At 45.2% G+C, this 19,617-nt stretch overlaps 1 protein-coding gene across 1 annotated transcript in view; it reads right to left on the reverse strand.

Annotated features, from left to right (window-relative positions):
• The window catches only part of IVD (isovaleryl-CoA dehydrogenase), a 29,959-nt gene extending 12,749 nt beyond the window's left edge, over positions 1-17,210 (reverse strand). Inside the window, exons 1-9 of the mRNA XM_073566721.1 lie at positions 17,021-17,210; positions 11,206-11,295; positions 9,434-9,485; positions 9,160-9,329; positions 6,630-6,723; positions 5,825-5,961; positions 5,560-5,656; positions 4,849-4,942; positions 3,662-3,743 (exon numbers count right to left, since the gene is read on the reverse strand). Of these exons, the coding sequence (XP_073422822.1) occupies positions 3,662-3,743; positions 4,849-4,942; positions 5,560-5,656; positions 5,825-5,961; positions 6,630-6,723; positions 9,160-9,329; positions 9,434-9,485; positions 11,206-11,295; positions 17,021-17,173 (969 nt within the window). The 5' untranslated portion in view covers positions 17,174-17,210. The remainder of the gene's footprint in view (positions 1-3,661; positions 3,744-4,848; positions 4,943-5,559; positions 5,657-5,824; positions 5,962-6,629; positions 6,724-9,159; positions 9,330-9,433; positions 9,486-11,205; positions 11,296-17,020) is intronic.
• Between the last annotated feature and the right edge of the window lie 2,407 nt (positions 17,211-19,617).

Below are 19,617 nucleotides of genomic sequence, written 5' to 3' on the forward strand. Positions count from 1 at the left end.
TCCTGCAGCAGACACCGGAGGAATAGAAGTTGTCACCACTTTATTCCCACACAAGACTTGGGGGCACAACAGCAACGTGTGTGAGCCGGGACTAGGTAGTAAGGAGTCTACAGCTCTCTGCCGTACAAGTAGAGTTTATAGGAACATCTGACAGGAGGAACTCCAGTGTAACTCAGTACTGTGAGTACTTCACTAAAGGCACTAAGAGGGAGACGTTCAGAAAAGGCACATAAGTTGGCGGAGTGTTGGAAAGGAGTACTTCATCTTGCCTGGAAGTTGGCGGAGCTCCTGACCCAGAGGACACGGCACGGATGCGGGCTCTTGTGCCACAACAGACTGAGTAAAGCTTTTGAACTACATGCCCTGGTGTCCTCTACTTATTCCTGCGTCAACCTGCCCGGCACTGCTACATCTCCTGCACCCGACACTACAACATCTAAGTGTCACTTCACCTACTCTGCCCTGGGACTACAGCCCTGCCTGTGGAGGGCTATAACATCATTGCTGCAGCACACCATCTGTCCCAGAGGATCTGTCTGCAGCGTCGGCTTAACATCTTCATTGCCGAACACCACAGGTGGCGTCACGACTCAATCATTATAATCATAAGCACACTGAACATTTCCCCCTTTACAATGGGCGCCCAGGGCCACGGGCCGGGTCCCAGCTGCCGTGACAACTCCCACTGAAGCTCATCGGGCCCGGTACAGAGTACCCCACAGCCCTGGGAGGGCGACCCACATGCGCTATGATCATATGCTTTTTTGTCGCCACAGTAACCCTGTTGTTTGATGATGCGCTTCCAGTTTCACGGCTGTCGGCGCATGCGCGGTTGGTCTGGTCCTCCATTTCCGCTGAGATTCACATGTCGTTGTCACAGGCTATATGCAGTCCTTGCATATTTCCCGTACAGCGCTCCCCATGCCTCTCTGGTAAGCGGCGCAGCTGCGATGCAATTGTAATTAAGAAATAGATATAAGGACACAGGTTAACCATACTGAGTACCCCTGACAAAGCCACCAAGGGTGGCGACATGCGTCGGGTATCTGCTCCGCCTGGCTTAACTCCATATGTGTCTTTTTAATAGATGGTGCTATTCCATGCTATTTCTCATGAGAGCTGCTTTCAGCATTTACCACCAACCCTCATGTGCTCATTCTTGATCTTCTACACTACCTGTTTTCAGGTTTCATCCTCAGGTTTTTAGGACCCTTCTACGTCAATTGGTCTTGCTATTTATGCTGGCATTTCTCTAAACCTCATGCACTTTCATGGGTAAGCTGCTCTTGCTATTGGGATTACATTTATATTTATCTATTTGCTTATACTCTCTGTATTCCAGGCAGCCCATGTGGTTTAATTGCTTCTCGCTATTAGGACTAGGTACGCAGCTAAAGGGCCTGTCACACTAAGCGATATCGCTATAACTAGTGACGTTATAGCGATATTGCTAGCGATATCGCTGTGTCTGATACTTACCTACAACCCGCTCCCCCGCTGGTTATCGCTGATTGCGCGAGAACGTCCAGGACTGTTTCTCGTCGTCAGCTTCCTGCGGCGCTTCCTGTGGAGAGACGAGCGTGGAGCCGGGCGGGAGGACGCAGGATCGCCGCGTCTGACAGGTAAGTAGCGACCCCCGTCCCCAGCGATGTCGCTGGTGAGATCTGCCTGTGTGGCAGCTCACTAGCGACCACTTAGCGATGTACCAGCGATCCTGACCGCGTCATATCGCTGGTCGGGATCGCTGGTACATCGCTAAGTGTGACAGTACCTTTAGGGTTTAAATGAGCACATAATAACTTTCCGTGATTTCTTGTGTGGGCATTGCACGTTTTTACAGCTGCAGTGCATGGGTTATATTTACATATAGTATGCTGTTTATATGGTTATAGGGTTGCTGCTCATATTATATACTATATTGGAGTTCTGCTTAAGGTGGTTCGCCCTATTATGAGCCTATTGATAGTTTAAGCCTTGTCACGTGTGACTACTTTTAATGTTTTTTGTATGTTTTCTTGTGTCAAATAAAAATATTTTCATGCTATTTCCCTGCCTCAGGGGATCCCCTTCTTATGGCCGATTCCTTTTCTCTCTTGTAATATTGTGACATTTATAGACCTACATAGAAAACGGAGTATAACGCCATGGAGTCAATGAAAATAATTGGTTATAATGTCAAGAATTATTCGCTCTTTATTAGTACAGATGCATAAAAAGTGTACATTACAAATTACTATCATATGATCAGATGTCGGATATGACACTACGAAAGGAAGGGGATGGATACACCGCACATGTATGGTAAATGCAATGGTACCAAAAAATGAGGTTAAAACGCCCCAAAGAAATGCATGAAAACTGGTGCCCACGCTAGAGAGTCTCACACTTAACCGTCTAGTGTTGCTATCAGAGTGAAGTGCATAGCACAAAGCATGGGGAATTCATACAAAAACTTTCCAATAAAGTGCTATGTGCTAAAAAACATGGGGAATTTTGTGGAAAGGTAATCATGCTTACCCATTGAAGGAGTGCATGTGCGTAGCGTCCAGCCCCAAAGCCCCTACGCACGTTTCGCGCTAGGCTTCATCGGGGGGCGTTTTAACCTCATTTTTTGGTACCATTGCATTTACCATACATGTGCGGTGTATCCATCCCCTTCCTTTCGTAGTGTCATATCCGACATCTGATCATATGATAGTAATTTGTAATGTACACTTTTTATGCATCTGTACTAATAAAGAGCGAATAATTTTTGACATTATAACCAATTATTTTCATTGACTCCATGGCGTTATACTCCGTTTTCTATGTAGGTCTATATATTTCCAAGGGAGTTGCCCTCTTGTTTATGCCATTATGAACGTCCTTTTTTCTAGATAAGAAAAAGTACTAGGTTCATTGCTATGTTGGACTATGTTAAATATTGTGACATTGTTTATATAGGCCAAGGTTGGATCCCTTCCAGATTTGTCTGTAGTGCCCCCTCAACGTGTATTGTCTTCCATAGAGTCACACACAGATGTGGTGACCATACTCCAAGAGACTGTGGCTTTTTTGCCTTCTGGGAAATGATTTTTGCCCATTTAGGAATTTACCATTTCATGTGAATCACTTAGTAACTGAAGTAGATGGTAATAAATGCTGACTCTCGTCTTCCCTCAGAGCCATCCATAATGAGCCAACACGTGAATGTATAGTCTATGTGCCCTCCGGCCGGACCTGCTGACCTAAAGAGGTGACCCTGTGTGGAGATCAGGCCCCTCTAACCATGTAAGAAAGTTCATTCCTGATGGTTGGCATATGTGCACAGGGCAGAGATGAAACGGATGTGCTGTCAACAGTAGGAAAGCTGTATGGCGACTGCTACTATGCTGGATGCATGTAAGCATGTGTTGTGATTCGTTGGCTGCAATCACTTAAGGCGGCATAAAAACCATTGTTCTCGGCAGCACATGTGCTGCCGATAATGTGATCTTCCAATGCGCAGAGAAGGAATGTTATTAACGATCATTCCATTAGCGTAGAATGTCGGCTGTCTAAACAGGCTATTACCAACAGCTTTTATATGGTCGACGTGTGATCATTGGTCAGCCTGGATCGGCCTGTCTAGATGAATCGTGCTACATCGTGCACAAAAAACAATTTTTCCATTTATATTTACCTGGAAATATCCAATTTTTTGGCCGAAGGCTTCTCTGGTGTGTAAATAGGGCAATGCGTGATCCAAAACGGCCTGCATGAGCCTAAAGGAGGACAGAGAAGAAATAGGTCACTGACGACAAAAATGGCCAAAAGGGACGTTCAGGAGACTGCGCACTTTAGTGGGGCTTCAGCTGTCGTACAGAGCTGCATGTAGCCAGTGTGCAAGCACTGACATTAAAGGGTTTTTCCAATTTTGCAGGGACATGTCGCCACTTAAGGGAGTTGTCCCTTAAACAACATTTATCCACAAAATAATAATAATAAGCAATGTCCCAGCGACATTGGAATACGCCTTTAATATGGTTCATGCTCACATCCTGGCTAGATGCAAATTGTTAATATCTTACAAGTGTTGCACTGCAGAGACCCCCACTGTTCCTGTGAAGGAGTTGCTTAAAACACACAATGTTACTGAGCATGTGCGACCACCGCTCTAATAACTGCTCTGGAGTGGATCAGTGGTTGCACGTGCTCACTAAAGATTCATTCACACAGGGGACTGTTGGGGCCAGTTTTCAGGATCAGTGGGGATTCCTATGGCTGGACCACCAGCGGTCGTATGTTTATCACATTGCCTGTAAAGTGATATATATTGTTTAATATTCACTAGGGGTCCAAATATCTGGAAATCCCCATGGTCCTGAGAATGAGTTCTGGAATCCTGTGCTACTCTATTTCCATGTTCAGCATCCCCTCTGCCTATACAAAGATCAATTAAGGAATTGACCCACAATGTAGCACTGAAAATTACACGGTAGATAAAGGTGGACATGAAGGAGCCGGGGTTAAAGGGATTTCACCATCTTCATTGGTGGATATTGTCGGATAAAGCTTGTAAAAATAAGCAATTTGGAAATTTACTGTTTGTTAAAATTTGCAGCCGTTCTTGAGATATTAATACTTTTCTTTTGCTTACTCAGTGCCTTGGATACCGACCACCGCTGCTAGACAGCAGAACGTGCCCAGCGCTTACAGGCTCCGCTGCTAGACCGCAGAGCATGCACACCGCTTACAAGCTCTTTCCTTCTGAGTTTGTAAATGGTGCTGTGAAGTTGGCTGGGGTCACTAGAGCACATGGAAACCTTCAGTGCATCCTTCAGTTATAAAAAATCAATCATTCTATATACAATGAAGTATAACAATTACCCCAAGGGACCAGCACTGAGTATCAGCCTCTCCAGATCCAGGCCGCTCATCAGAACGTACACTCCTTTACCTTTGTGCCCAAGCATGTTCTTCTCTGAAAAATACAAGATTACTAATCACAGGGGAACGATAATAAACACATGTGGCAAGAGCAAGAGGTCAGCCCTTAGGTGGTTACTTCTAAAGAAGGTCATCTCTTATCTATGGGATGGTTGATAAATTGCTGACTGTTGGTGCCCCGATAGCCTCCCTAAGAATGGGGGATCCTCATACCCCCGGCCTAAATGGACTAGAGATGCACAAGAGTGGCCTCTATTCTATTCATTGACTATCTCCCTGGTGGCTGGACTCCTCTTATACCCTCCCCTCACCTCCCGAAAGTTGTCATCCCCTACCAATCATGGAAGTATCTTTTTTTTTTTTTTTTTTTTTTAGAATAACCTTTTAATTTCCAAAATGGCCCCATTGTTCTTTAAGATTCACATACCCCACAATATCGATAATTCCCCAGAGTCCGATATGAATATTAACATATGGGAAGGTCCTTTCTATGGTGCCCCTCCTATTTCCCCACTGATGGGGCCCACCCATCAAACATATATGGGATATCTAACTAGGAGGTTCTGAATAAACAGATGTCAAATGTCAAAGTCCTGCCGCACAAAACCCCTTCTCATACAATCTGGCTCCAAAAATCTTATTTCTACCAACCTGGAATCTTGCAGTCCTCAAATACAAGCTCCGAAGTGTTTGATCCTCTCATTCCCAATTTGTCAAGTTTCTGTGCAGTGCTAAATCCTGGTGTTCCCTATGGAATCAAGCAAAATACCGTCATACAGAATCAAGTAAAATACCGCGATACAGAATCAAGCAAAACCTCGCCATACAGTGTCACGTCAAATAGCACCATAGGGTGTCCTCACACACCGGTACAGACCACATACGACAAGGCTGAGAGGTATAAGCTCGTCATCACCTTTTCCACAATGAAGGCCGTGATCCCGCGTGACGCTGGCTTAACGTTGGAGTCAGTCTTTGCATATACGATAACCACATCTGCGTCAGGGCCATTGGTAATCCAAAACTTGCTGCCATTCAGGATATAGTAGTCCCCTGGAAACAGGCGGTTATCACTGACGGGACATTCTCAGGTAAAAGTGCATTTTCGGTCAAGAGTTTAGAATAAAATTTCTACTTTTTACAGAAAGCGGTGGAGAAATCTCATCTACCCTTCTCTAAAAACATAGCAGCTCTGTGGATGTGAAATCTGCAGCGTGTGAATTTATCCTGCACACAATGGTCCCCCATCATTATCCCTCCTGATTCCACAGAAACAGAAATTAATATTTAAAGGGCTTTGTTCCAATTCTTTTTCTTTACTTAAAATGCATGTTTTTGGGGTTAAAAATCATTTTTGCAATGGGTTTCATTAAAAATTTTGCATCGTTTGGCTTTTACAGGCTCACCGATTTCCCGACACATTTAACTTTGATGTGGTTTGTGGTCATAAATATGACGAGATAAAAAAAGATAAGGATTACAAACTCTTTGTCAAACTGTTAGAACAAGCTCACTGATTTATTCTCAGTTAACTCATCCTGCAAGAAGCTACAGACAGTGCAAAAGAGAGTCTGTAGAAGGCAAATAGTACAACATTTTTAATGATTCCCAATTGCAAGAATGATTTTTAGCCACAAATACCTGAGTCTAGGTAAAAAAAAAACAAAAAAAAAAACCCTTAAAGCTAAACAGGGCACGTCGCAGTACACACGAGCACCTACCTTGCTTCTCTGCTTTCAATTTCATGGAAACTACATCAGAACCAGAATTTGGTTCACTCATGGCCAGCGCCCCAATGTGTTCTCCGCTGGTCAGCTGGTTAAAAAAAAAGAAATTACTGCAAAATGCAATAAAATATAATAAATAAATCTCAGTAATAATATAGGCACCACAAATAGTCACATAAGTAGTACTTTTTCATTGAGATATATATTTTATTATTATTTTTTTTAATGTCATTTTTCTGCCTGCAAGTATCAGTAGGAAACACAAGATTTGCCTGGATTATGCTGGGGTCTTTCAAAGGGTCATGTGCAATCCAAATAAAACCATCAATGCACGCGCTTTATGGACAAATGACAATAGGATTCAGAATTGTACTGTCTATGAGTTAACTTAACACCTGTCAGTGAGCTAGTACTGAAGGTCAGATAGCAGAGTTTGTAGCTTTTTCATCTGCTTTTCTTCCTGAGCTCCATTCAGCTGATTTATGACCACATCAAAGTTGACTGTCATGGGAAACAAATAAAACAGCGCACAATTTTTTAAAGACACCCTGGTTAAAAAAACCCCAAAACAAACAAACTAATATAATATATACATATACACAGTGTATATATATATATATATATATATATATATATATACATACATACATACACATACATAGGCAACCTATAGGTCCATGTACCATATATACTCGAGTATAAGCCGAGATTTTCAGCCCTTTTTTTAGGCTGAAAGTCCCCCTCTCGGTTTATACTTGAGTCATTGTCCCAAGGGGTAGGCGGGGGAGGGGAGCGGCAGGAAACAGCGGCTGTCAGATCATACTCACCCTCTCTTGGCGCGGTCTCTACACTTCCCTACTTCTCAGACGGTCTCAGCACCGCAGCTCCTTCCTGTGTTCAGCGGTTACATGGTACCACTCATTTAAGAAATGAATATGCACGCCACTCCACTCCCATAGGCGTTCATTACTTTAAAGAGAAGAAGAGGATTGGAACTCTAGTGCCACCTATTGGAAGTAGCAATCCTAAGGCTATGTGCACACGCTGCGGATTGGTCTGCGGATTTTTTATCTGGGGAACCGCAGGTAAAATGACCTGCGGTTTTACCTGCGGATTAGCCTGCGGTTTCCCCCTGCGGTTTATCACCTCGACAATGGAGGAGATGGCAAACCGCAGCTGAATCCGCAGAAAAGAAGTGACGTGTCAATTCTTTCTGTGGATTCAAAACCGCCGCTTTTCCGCAGTTAAAAATCCACAGCATGTGCACAGCAGAATGTAAATCTCATAGGATAACATGCTACTGTACACTGTCTGCAGAACTGCTGCGGCCAAAACCGCAGCGGAACCGCAGCAAAAACCGCAGCGTGTGCATATAGCCTAAAAGTCAATGTCGACCCTTGTCACATGACTTAGGATAAAAACCTCTCTGAAGAGACAATTTGCATATTTCTCAGAGGAGCATTGCGGCTTTAAGTCTCCTCATCTCGGCATGCTTAGCATGTCATTCTCCGCAAGGAGAAATGATACTTCTTGGATATCGGTCAGACGCCTCTCACACAGCCAAACCAGATCTCACACTTTGCACTGACGAGGGGCAGTACCCCGAAACACAGTGTCTGCAAATTGAGATTCTGGTTTGGTTTTCATCCTAAGTCATGTAACAAGGCTCGTTAAAGGGTCAACATTGACTTTTAGGATTGCTACTTCCAATAAGTGGCACTAGTCCTCTTCCTCTCTGAAGAGGCAATAGAATTAAAAAAGCAGAATGCCAAATAAGGGACGCCACGGAGTCCTGACGAAAAATATATATACATGACCGCTGATGAAAGTGAAATAACATCAATAATGGGTTACTCTGTGGTTAGGGTCCAGTGACCCCCCAGAAGAGAAAAACATAATACACTCAAGTCGTCTAAAGTATCATACCCTAAAGAACCATAGAGGTCAAACACAGGGGACGGTGTAGAATTCCAGCAGTATAAACTGACAAGAAATACGGCCAGGGTATAACCTGAAAGAGGCAATAATCAGGCCACAAATATAAAATATCAATGTCAAATATCCAAGGATATAGATAAATGTGGGATCTTCATAACATAGAATATATATCCATAAAGATACAAAAGGGTTATATATCAATGTAAAGTGCCAGGGCAACCAATACATAAAGAAAACCCATAGATGATGCCAATGACAAAAGCCCCCCTTATAGTACCAATGCCTGTGTAACTGAAGGGTAGACAGAAGAGAGTGATAACAGTCAAGAGTAATCAGTCTGGAGTCACCTCACCCCGACGCACGTTTCACCACCTGCTTCTTCCGGAAGAATTTGAAGCCAGAATATGGTTTGTAATTAATTTATGTGAAGTGCCATTAATCAAATTATGTGGTCAGTGTGATTAATAGGCTTATGTAAATGTCTGCTTTCCTGGGTTGTAGATTTCAGAGCTATTGGTCAGAGGCATCCGCATGTAGTAGTGATGTACAGGAAAACAAGCACCGGTCAGTAACACATAGGCAGTACCTTAGGAAGATACTTTTCTTTCTGGGCTTCGTTTCCGTTTCTCACCAGCTGGTTGATACAGAGGTTAGAGTGGGCACCATAGCTTAGGCCGACAGCTGCGGACACACGTGAGATCTCCTCCATTACCAGGACATGCTCCAGGTATCCCATGGCCGATCCTCCGTACTCCACTACATAATAGAAATAATGGGATCGTATAAAGCACAGAACATGACCTGGTACACAAAACGGTGGAAAGTTTAGGCATTTCTTATACACGGTCATCACCACTAACCCGGTGCGGTTATACCCAGGACGCCAAGATCTCCGAGCTTCTTCCAAAAGTCCTAGGAAGAAAATACACATAATTATGCACCCCTTCCAGAAGTCCCCCTTGCATCATACCCAACACATTTTCTGTTCCACTTTGCACTATGTATAGCGATTTTTTTTTATTTTTTATAGATGACCACCCTTATAATACAGCGTTTCGGGGGTCTGCCCCGGGCACCCAGTGTTAATTATGACGGATATATGAATTGATACGAGTTAGTCGCTCTCCAGATTTTCCACCAAAGGGTGGGGCAGGATGTGGTGTTGCTATTTTAGGAGACCCTTAACTTTTAAATTTGGGCTATTGTAGAACTTTTCAATTGTATTTCAATTCCTTTTTTGGGAGGAGGTGGGGGGACAAGATGACCAGAAAAGCGCAATTGTGGCGGTTTTCTTTATGAAAAACATAGTAAAACACTGTGATAATTCAAAGTGTAGGCCTTTTCTTGATGGGTATGTGTGTTTAATACACACGTGACATATACAGCACTGCTCATGCAGCAATTTACAAAAAAAAAAAAAAAACACTAACATGCCTTACCCACTCCACCCAGGTTGAGTATCCATCACTGATCCCGATGTTCATTATTGTGTGCAGTCATGACATCACATCAACAGCGCTGCAGGCAATCAGTGAGCCCAGCAGCTCTGGCTGAATTGACAGTATGAGCCGCTGAGCTCAGATATTGTCTGCAGCGCTGTTAGCGGACAATAATATACACTGGGAGCAGCGACAGAGACTCAGCGCTGGCCCTGGGAAGGGTGAGAAAAGGAAAGTTTGCTTTGTTATAAAACAAACTACAGCCAGGGGACAGGGGATTTACACCTCTTAAGGCTACGTTCCCACAATGATTTTTTTATGCTGCGTATTTTTGAAGAACTGCAAGTAACCTATTTTACTTAATTGATGCGGAAATGGGGCAGAAAATCTGCAACATCAAAAGCTCATTGTGGGAACGTAGCCTTAATAGGGAATCTGTCAGCAGTTTTTGCTATTTAATCTAATTTAAGCAGCATTGTGTAGGGCAAGAGACCTTGATTCCAGGTATGTGTCACTTACTTGGCTGTGTGTTGCAGTTTCAATACAATCAGTGCTTTATCAGCAGGAGATTATCCCTCCAGGGCTAAGATTCGCATGTAACGCAGTCCAGCTATTCTGTGTAACCCCCACCTCCACTACTGATTGGAAGCTTACTGACAATACACACAGGAAGCTGCCAATCAGGGGTGTGGGTGGGGTTATAAGCAGCTCAGCATTCAGAGATCTGCAGCAGAGAAAACAGGGATTATATTAAAACAAAAATCACCAAGCAGCCCAGTGAGTGAAACATTGCTGGAATGGGGGGTCTCTGCCCCTACATTATGCTGCTCTTAGATTATATAGCAGAAACTGCTGACAGATTCCCTTTAAAGAGACAGATTCACTCTTTCGTCTGCATTCAGACTGCATTTTGCACTGATCATCAGACTGCATCACTGCTGACGCCTTTATATGTAATAGCACTGCAGATCACCATATCCCATACTGCAAAAAGATAGGTTATTCCACGGTGTACAGGCCCCGACTGAGGCCAAAAGGACACAGATAAAAGGGGGCTATGGACAGTGGACACATAATGGGAACATTCCTGGTGCACTGTGCAAAATGATGAGCGAGGGAAAGTTTGACCAAGCAAGTGCAGGACGAGGCGCACAGGGTCACGGGGCAGACCCGTGCCGGCAGATATTACTCACCTTCAAGTCCTTGAACTCATTCTGTTGATCTATCTCTTTTGCTTTAGGGGCCAAATGGTCCTGGAGAAACTTGTGCATCGTATGGCGGAGCTAAGTACAGAAAAATAAATAAATAAATAAATAATGATGGTTAGGTCATGTACAGGGGATATAAAAAGTCTACACGCCCTTGTTAATATACCTGTTTTTTTTTTATAATATTAAAAGTAAAACACCATACAAAAAATAAATTTCAGAACCATTTTGAGGGCAAATTAAAGGGAATCTGTCACCTCCGGACGTATATGACCTATTAATATGGGCATACAGGTGACAGAAATGTGACACTAGTCCTATCTGTATGGCTCATATTAATGATCTTGTTGTGGAGAAATAGTCTTATTTCTTTATGATAATGAGTTTCACCAGGGTTCGGGGTGTGCGGTGCCTAGAAGTAGTCTCTGCCTCCTGTCTCCACTTGCTTACCACCATCCTCCCATCAGCGGCACACTGCCCTGTGACACGTAATTGTGGCCATGGAATCCCGCGCCTGCGTCCAGAATTTCCCAATCACATTTACCCTCATGTTACATAGTAGTCAGTACACGGCCGCCATCATTTAGGGATTATGATAAGCCCATTTTTTCCTGACATTTTCTTAGTTGTATTTTACAGCAGAAGCCGTGGTCTGCAAACAGCTGACAACACAGCAAAGGTATCTCATTGTAGAAAGTTATCAGTCAGGAGAAGAGTACAAAAAAATATCCATAGGCACTAGACATACTATGGAACCCTGCAGAGATGACCATTAACTTAACTTTGACAAACCGTGACTTTACCTAGAACTGGATAACCCTCAAAAACTGATGAAAAAAAGAAGAAGAAAATTGGTCCAGGAGGCTGTCAAGAGGCCAACAGCAACATTTAAGGAGCTGCAGGAATTCCTGGTAAGTACTGGTTGTTTACTGCATGTGACAACAATCAACCCATCTCCTTCATATATCTGGCCTGTGAGGTAGGGTTGCACGACAAAGCCTCTTCTTACAAAGAAAAACATCCAAGCTTGGCTATGTTTTGCCAAAACCTTTATCAAGAATACCAAAAGCATATGGAAAAACGTGTTAAGGTCTGATATGGCCAAAAGTTCCACCTTGGTCTTAATTCCAAAAAGTATGTTTGGCACAAAGAAAACAGTACACATCACCTAAAGAACACCATACCTGCAGTGAAGCATGGCGGAGGCAGTATTTTTCTTTGGTGCCGTTTTTCAGCAGCTGGAACTGGGGCTTTAATTAAGGTGGAGGGAATTATGAACAGTTCACAATATTAGTCAGTTTTGCATCAAAACCTTCCGACTTCTGCTAAAAAAGCTGAAATTGAACAGCAATTTCACTGTTCAGCAAAACAACTCTAAGCATGCCTCCAAATCAACAAAAGAATGGTTTCTTCAGAAGATGATCAAAGTTTTGGAAAGGCCCAGACCTGATTTTAGTAGAAAATCTGTGAGAGACCTGAAGAGGGCGCTATACACAGGAGATGCCCTCCCAATCTAACAGATTCAGAGAATTACTATAAGAAAGAGGAGGCAAAGATTGCCAATTCTAGATGTGCGATGCCAATACTCTCCCCCCCCCCCCCCCCTCAAAAAAAAAAAAAGACAGATTATTGGAAGCATTAAGGCTGCGTTCACATGTCGCGGTTTTTTGCGTGGCGGTTTTAAACGCGCGATTTTGCCGCGAAAAATAAGCATCCCATGCATTCCTATGGGATTCCGCAATGCTGTGCTAATGCTGCGGTTTTCTCCATGCCGGAATCGCTTTGCGGTATAAAAACACAGCGTGCTCATTAATTTAGCGGAATCACGGTGATCCCGCACCCATGAGAATGCATTGTTCTGCTTACTTTCCGCATGTGGCTGTGCCCACCATGCGAAAAGTAAGCAGAACATTTGCGGATGGTACCCACGGTCCGGAGGAGAGGAGACTGTCCTCCAGGCTCTGGGTACCATATCCCTGTAAAAAATAGAATTAAAATAAAAAAATCGTCATATTCTCACCTTCCGGCGTCCCGCGCAGCCTTCCCGCCTCCCTCCACGCTCCCGGCATCTTCCAGTCCCAGTAATCCTTTGCGAGAATGACCGCGATGACGTTGCGGTCGCGGTCATTCACGCAGAGGATTACTGGGACCGGGAGCGTGGAGAGAGGCGGGAAGGCTGCGCGGGACGCCGGAAGGTGAGAATAACAATATTTTTTTAAATTATTTTTTACATCCTATCTTTTACTACTGATGCCGCATAGGCAGCCTCAGTAGTAAAAAGTTGGTCACACTCGTCAAACACTGTTTGACGAGTATGACCAACTTGTCAATCAGTTCTCCAAGTAATGCTCCAGATCGCTTGGAAAACGCTAGTTTTTCCGCGGGAAAGTCACGGGAATTTAAAATGCGATTTTCCCGCAGAATGGAATTCTGGAATTCTCGCGGTAACTTCCGCGAGAGTTCCGCTACGTGTGAACCCAGCCTAAAGGAGAAACGTTCTAAAATTTTTCTTCTTGGTAGGAATTTATATACATGACAAAAACCTGGAATTTAGTAGGGGGTGTGAAAACTTTATATATAATTCCCCATCCTTATTAGTCAGCCAGATCATGACATAAATGACAGGTAGGATTGTGGCTTCTATATAAAAGACCTCACCCCACACCCACTTCTGTTATGAATGAGTCACCGTAGGAGGCAAAAACAGAAATACTAGCTAAGTCCAGAAAACCAGAGAAGTTGGCAGCTATCGAATTGCAGACCCCTGAACCTAACAACAACAACTAGCAGTAGCCGTGGGGGGTTCCTACGGTGCCCTAGACCCCTCGATCACAGCCGGAGAACTACATAGCCTAAAGACAGAAAAGGGAAATCTAAACTGCCCCAGAGCAGACCCCAAAGCAATAGGCAGCCCCCAACATATAATGACGGTGAAGCAAGATGAAAAAACACTCACACAGATAGAAAGATAGGTTGAGCAAATGATGGGGCGCAAGCTAACTAAATAGGACAGGATAGGAAAGCTGCTGTCTGCAATCCGCCAAAAACCCTATCAAAACAAGGGCCAACAGGCTGATAGGGAAAAAGGCCCTGAAGACGCTAGGCTTCAAAAAGACTATATCAGCACTCAGGTATTTTCTGAAGACAGAGCAAAAAGGAATTCAACTCACTCCAGCAGGGAGTGGCAGAAATTCAGAAAAACAAGGCAAAACAAAACACAAATGCAAAAAGCAGAGCAGAAAACTTAGCTTTTGAGGAGCAGGAATCAGACTGGTCTCCTAGAATCCCTCAGAGAGATCACCAGCAAGGCAGAAGGGCGTCGGCTGCCTTATATCCAGTCATCATCATCATACCCAGGTGCTTGGTAATCAGCCTCACTACCTTCCTTCACCAGAAGAGGGAGTTAATCAGACCTCAATGGTGAAGGGGAAAATGAACTCACAACACACTTCCCTGGCTCCATAGTCTCCTACCACCTGATAGTGACAGAATAGCACTGTACACTCATTAACAGGGGGCAGAAGAGCAGGTGTAAGGGATCAGGGCCAAGGTGGACTGACAGTAAGGACAAAGCGATCAATATGGAGAGAGCAATGCTGATCTGCGTGAGAACATGGAAATGATAAAGTGCCCTCAGTCATGGCCACATTATGTTTCGCCGGAGATTATGCTCCTTTTTGCACGTACGGAAGGTATTTGGTCAGGATTGTTGCAAAGACCCTTTCAAAAGATCAGTCCGTGATTCAGATGGCGTATCACAAAGACAGGACCTCGATATCAGATCAGCGGGGGTCCGATCTGTTCCTGATTGAGGGTGGCAGACCACCAGGGACTAACGATATCCAAGTACTGGACGACCCCTTTAAGGCAGTGCTGAAATTCTGGCTCTGCAGAAGCTGTAACACCGCTGGTTGGCCTGAGGATAAGACAAGCTTCATTTCTCCAAAGGGTGGAAATGTATCAGCTCTGAGAAGTGTAGTGAGGGAAGGGGGAATCAGAATGGTGGGATTGACTTTTTTTTAATTATATAATACTTAGACAAGTAAAACTTGATTGGAACATTAGATCATTTCCTAAAATTAGATTCTGTTTTCGGTAACCATCACTGAGTTTGTAAACAGCAGAATAATATAAATAATACAAATACAAATAAATAGAAAACAAAAATACAAAATATGCAATCCTTACTTTAGTATGGAAAAAACAGACCCCCCCATACACACAATTTACGGGATTAGTTATGAGGCCTCTGCTCAGGACATTAAATATAGTGAGAACAGGTACAATACTGATGCTAAATGTGTTACATTTCGTATTATGATTATTTAAATACACAAATTTGGGGCTAAAGATCTATTTTGCAGTTGGGTTTCATTACAAATTTAGCACCATTTGGCTTTTACAGGCTCGTTGTTTCCAGCACATTCAACTTCTGTGTGGTCTGTGGTGATAAACCAGCTGAGAGGAGCTCAAATGGATGAAAGAGATAGGAAGTCTTAAATTGGACCGGCAGAGCGAGCTCGCTGATGGATTCTTAGTTGACTAGCTCTGTGGCCAGTAATAGACAGCGCGGAGGATACAAACGTTATTTTTAGCCTGAAATAGACAGCGCGGAGGATACAAACGTTATTTTTAGCCTGAAATAGACAGCGCGGAGGATACAAACGTTATTTTTAGCCTGAAATAGACAGCGCGGAGGATACAAACGTTATTTTTAGCCTGAAATAGACAGCGCGGAGGATACAAACGTTATTTTTAGCCTGAAATAGACAGCGCGGAGGATACAAACGTTATTTTTAGCCTGAAATAGACAGCGCGGAGGATACAAACGTTATTTTTAGCCTGAAATAGACAGCGCGGAGGATACAAACGTTATTTTTAGCCTGAAATAGACAGCGCGGAGGATACAAACGTTATTTTTAGCCTGAAATAGACAGCGCGGAGGATACAAACGTTATTTTTAGCCTGAAATAGACAGCGCGGAGGATACAAACGTTATTTTTAGCCTGAAATGCATGCATTAGAACTCCCTTTAAATAGCACGCCAGGCCAGGGATATGGAGACAAGACAGTAGTCGAGCCCATTACTCCCATGACTTCCTGAGCCTACGTTTGGTGTCAGGTCACAGGGAAGGATTTAGGGACAGGACATCTGACAACTATTTCAGTAGACGTTGGGAGAAATCTTAAAGGGGTTTTTCGCAGGTTCTGAGGCAGGAGCACACCCACCCCTGCCTCCCTGCGGAGGGGGAGAGCTCCTGATGATCCACAGCTTGGACAGAGGCATGGCTGCTCTGCAGGACAGACCACAGTGCCCCTGCACTCACAGAGCAGCACTTACAAGCTCTATTTGAGTCCTGTGCAGAAGTGGCCAGTAACCTAGGCAACAAGCAGTAAAGTATCAAATTACACATCCTTCTGTTCTTGAGCACTGAGAGCATTTTCCAAAACCAGATAAATCATTGTTTATATGAGCACTTTACAATGTTTACCTCTTAAGATAAGAAAACCTCTATAAGGCCGCCACAGCCCTTCATTAAAGTGCACAGTCGTTACCGCTGACAGATTAAAGGGTTTTTCTATCCCCTTCATCTTTAACACAAGCCAGCGATGCAAGACCCCCAGAGTACAGCCCTTGTTCTGCTGGTGGGTGGGAGCCCCCCATGTTCTCTTTGTTTATGCAGAAATGAATGGAGGCTGCATCCACCAATCAGAATGCAGCTTTCACGTCCAAAGGTCAGACTAGAATGTAAGCTCAGTGCTGATTGGTTGAGCCCGTCACATACGTGATTTCTCCCACCTGTCTCTGCTCGTCACTGAGTCCGTTCACAGTGTCGTCCACTGGCGCGGCTGCACTCGAACACCAGCGGGTGCCCTGGGCCAGCAGAGGCCATCCTCGGCGGCAATCACTGACAAGTCTACGGAGGAGCACTGCCATTCTGTCCGGGAACATACGGGGTATGGAGTGAGGTGTGCGCTTCTCGTCCAATCAGGGCAGCGTATACTAAACAGCCCGCCCCTAAGATGACGCGTGTGAGGCCCCGCCCACTCCATATATCAGAGAGGACGGCGTCTCCGCCTTGAGAGCAAACATTGCACACGGTGCGGTCGCGGCAGCTGATCGGAGCCGGCGGTGGTCACCTAGCGGCGGAGTCACTGGTTGCTATGGACAACAGCGTCAGTCATTATGGGGGTGACCTTCAGTCCTGTGCACAAGCTTCTTACAGCTCAGGGTGTTACCAGGAGCAGAAACGTCAACTCCTTGAGTGGTGCAGGGGCAGAAGAAGAGTAGCGTGAGCCCCTCAGGTATCCAATATATCATGTGAAATATCAGATGACCCCCCTATAGGTCATGTATCACACAGGTGCTCCGGGGCACATCCGTACACTGAGAGCGGCAGCGCTGCGCAAACCTTTCCCATATGTATATACATACCATAGCGTTACACAAACTAGAGCAGGGGCAGATTCATTGTCCCAAGTTGCTACAGGACAGATTGTGACTATTGTGGAGGCCGAACCAAGAGGCTGAAATTAATTCTGCTCGATATTAATATAATATGAAAAAAAGTATGACAAGCTCAATATTAAGTATGCTGACATCCCCCTACATACAATATGACCCACCAGATATACTGTATACAGGAGGCTGAGCCCGCACATAGCCCTCTATACAGTACGAGCCCGCACATAGCCCCCTCTATACAGTACGAGCCCGCACATAGCTCCCTCTATACAGTACGAGCCCGCACATAGCCCCCTCTATACAGTACGAGCCCGCACATAGCCCCCCTCTATACAGTACGAGCCCGCACATAGCCCCCCTCTATACAGTACGAGCCGCACATAGCCCCCCTCTATACAGTACGAGCCCGCACATAGCCCCCCTCTATACAGTACGAGCCCGCACATAGCCCCCCTCTATACAGTACGAGCCCGCACATAGCCCCCCTCTATACAGTACGAGCCCGCACATAGCCCCCCTCTATACAGTACGAGCCCGCACATAGCCCCCCTCTATACAGTACGAGCCCGCACATAGCCCCCCTCTATACAGTACGAGCCCGCACATAGCCCCCTCTATACAGTACGAGCCCGCACATAGCCCCCTCTATACAGTATGAGCCCCTATGTAGCCTCCTGTATACTATACGGTATGAGCCGCAGTATAGCCTCCTATATATAGTACGAGCCCTATGTAGCCAATAAATATATATAGGCACACATCAATTAAAAAAAAAAAAAAAAACACCTCATGCCCGATCCCCAGTGTTCTGTTCTGGTCACCAAGGCTCCACTTCTACTTGTGTCCAGCACATACATGCTGGTTTGCACCGGTTGATTACTTCATCGCACTGACACGTCAAAGCAGAGACGACGAGAGCTGCCCCCCACCCAAGCATAAACCCCCAGCAGACAGCCCTCACCAAGCGTAAACCCCCAGCAGACAGCCCCCCCCCAAGCGTAAACCCCCAGCAGACAGCCCCCCAAGCGTAAACCGCCAGCAGTCAGCCCTCACCAAGCGTAAACCCGCAGCACAGCCCCCCAAGCGTAAACCGCCAGCAGACAGCCCTCACCAAGCGTAAACCCCCAGCAGACAGCCCTCACCCAGCGTAAACCCCCAGCAGACAGCCCTCACCCAGCGTAAACCCCCAGCAGACAGCCCTCACCCAGCGTAAACCCGCAGCAGACAGCCCTCACCAAGCGTAAACCCCCAGCAGACAGCCCTCACCAAGCGTAAACCCCCAGCAGACAGCCCTCACCAAGCGTAAACCCCCAGCAGACAGCCCTCACCAAGCGTAAACCCCCAGCAGACAGCCCTCACCAAGCGTAAACCCCCAGCAGACAGCCCTCACCAAGCGTAAACCTGCAGCAGACAGCCCTCACCAAGCGTAAACCCCCAAGCAGACAGAACCCCCCCAAGCGTAAACCTCCAATCCCACCAGTCCTCGCCCCTAGCATAAACCCACTCACCAATCCCATCAGAGGGTCCCCAGCATTGGCACCCCCCAAATTTCACCAGACAGGCCCCAGTGTTAAGCCCCCTTGAATGAAAAAAACAAACAAAACACAATCTCCTGTTTTTCACTCTGAGGACACAGACCTCTCCTGTAGCTTCAGCTTCTCAGCAACGCGGAGCACAGACAGCGCTGCAGGAGACAATGGCATCCACAGGTTAATGGCTGCTTCGAGCCTTCCTGAAATAGCATAGACCTATAACACATGACAGGAAATTATTTATATAGCACCATTGATTCCATGGTGCTGTACATGAGAAGGGGTTACATACAAATTACATGTATAACTTACAGTAAACTTACAATGACAAACTGATACAGAGGGGAGAGGACCCTGCCCTTTCGGGCTTACATTCTACAGGATGGTGGGGAAGGACAC

Source organism: Dendrobates tinctorius, unplaced genomic scaffold, assembly GCF_039654945.1.
Source record: "Dendrobates tinctorius isolate UK_male_01 unplaced genomic scaffold, ASM3965494v1 ptg000019l, whole genome shotgun sequence".
Classification (NCBI taxonomy): Eukaryota; Metazoa; Chordata; class Amphibia; order Anura; family Dendrobatidae; genus Dendrobates; species Dendrobates tinctorius.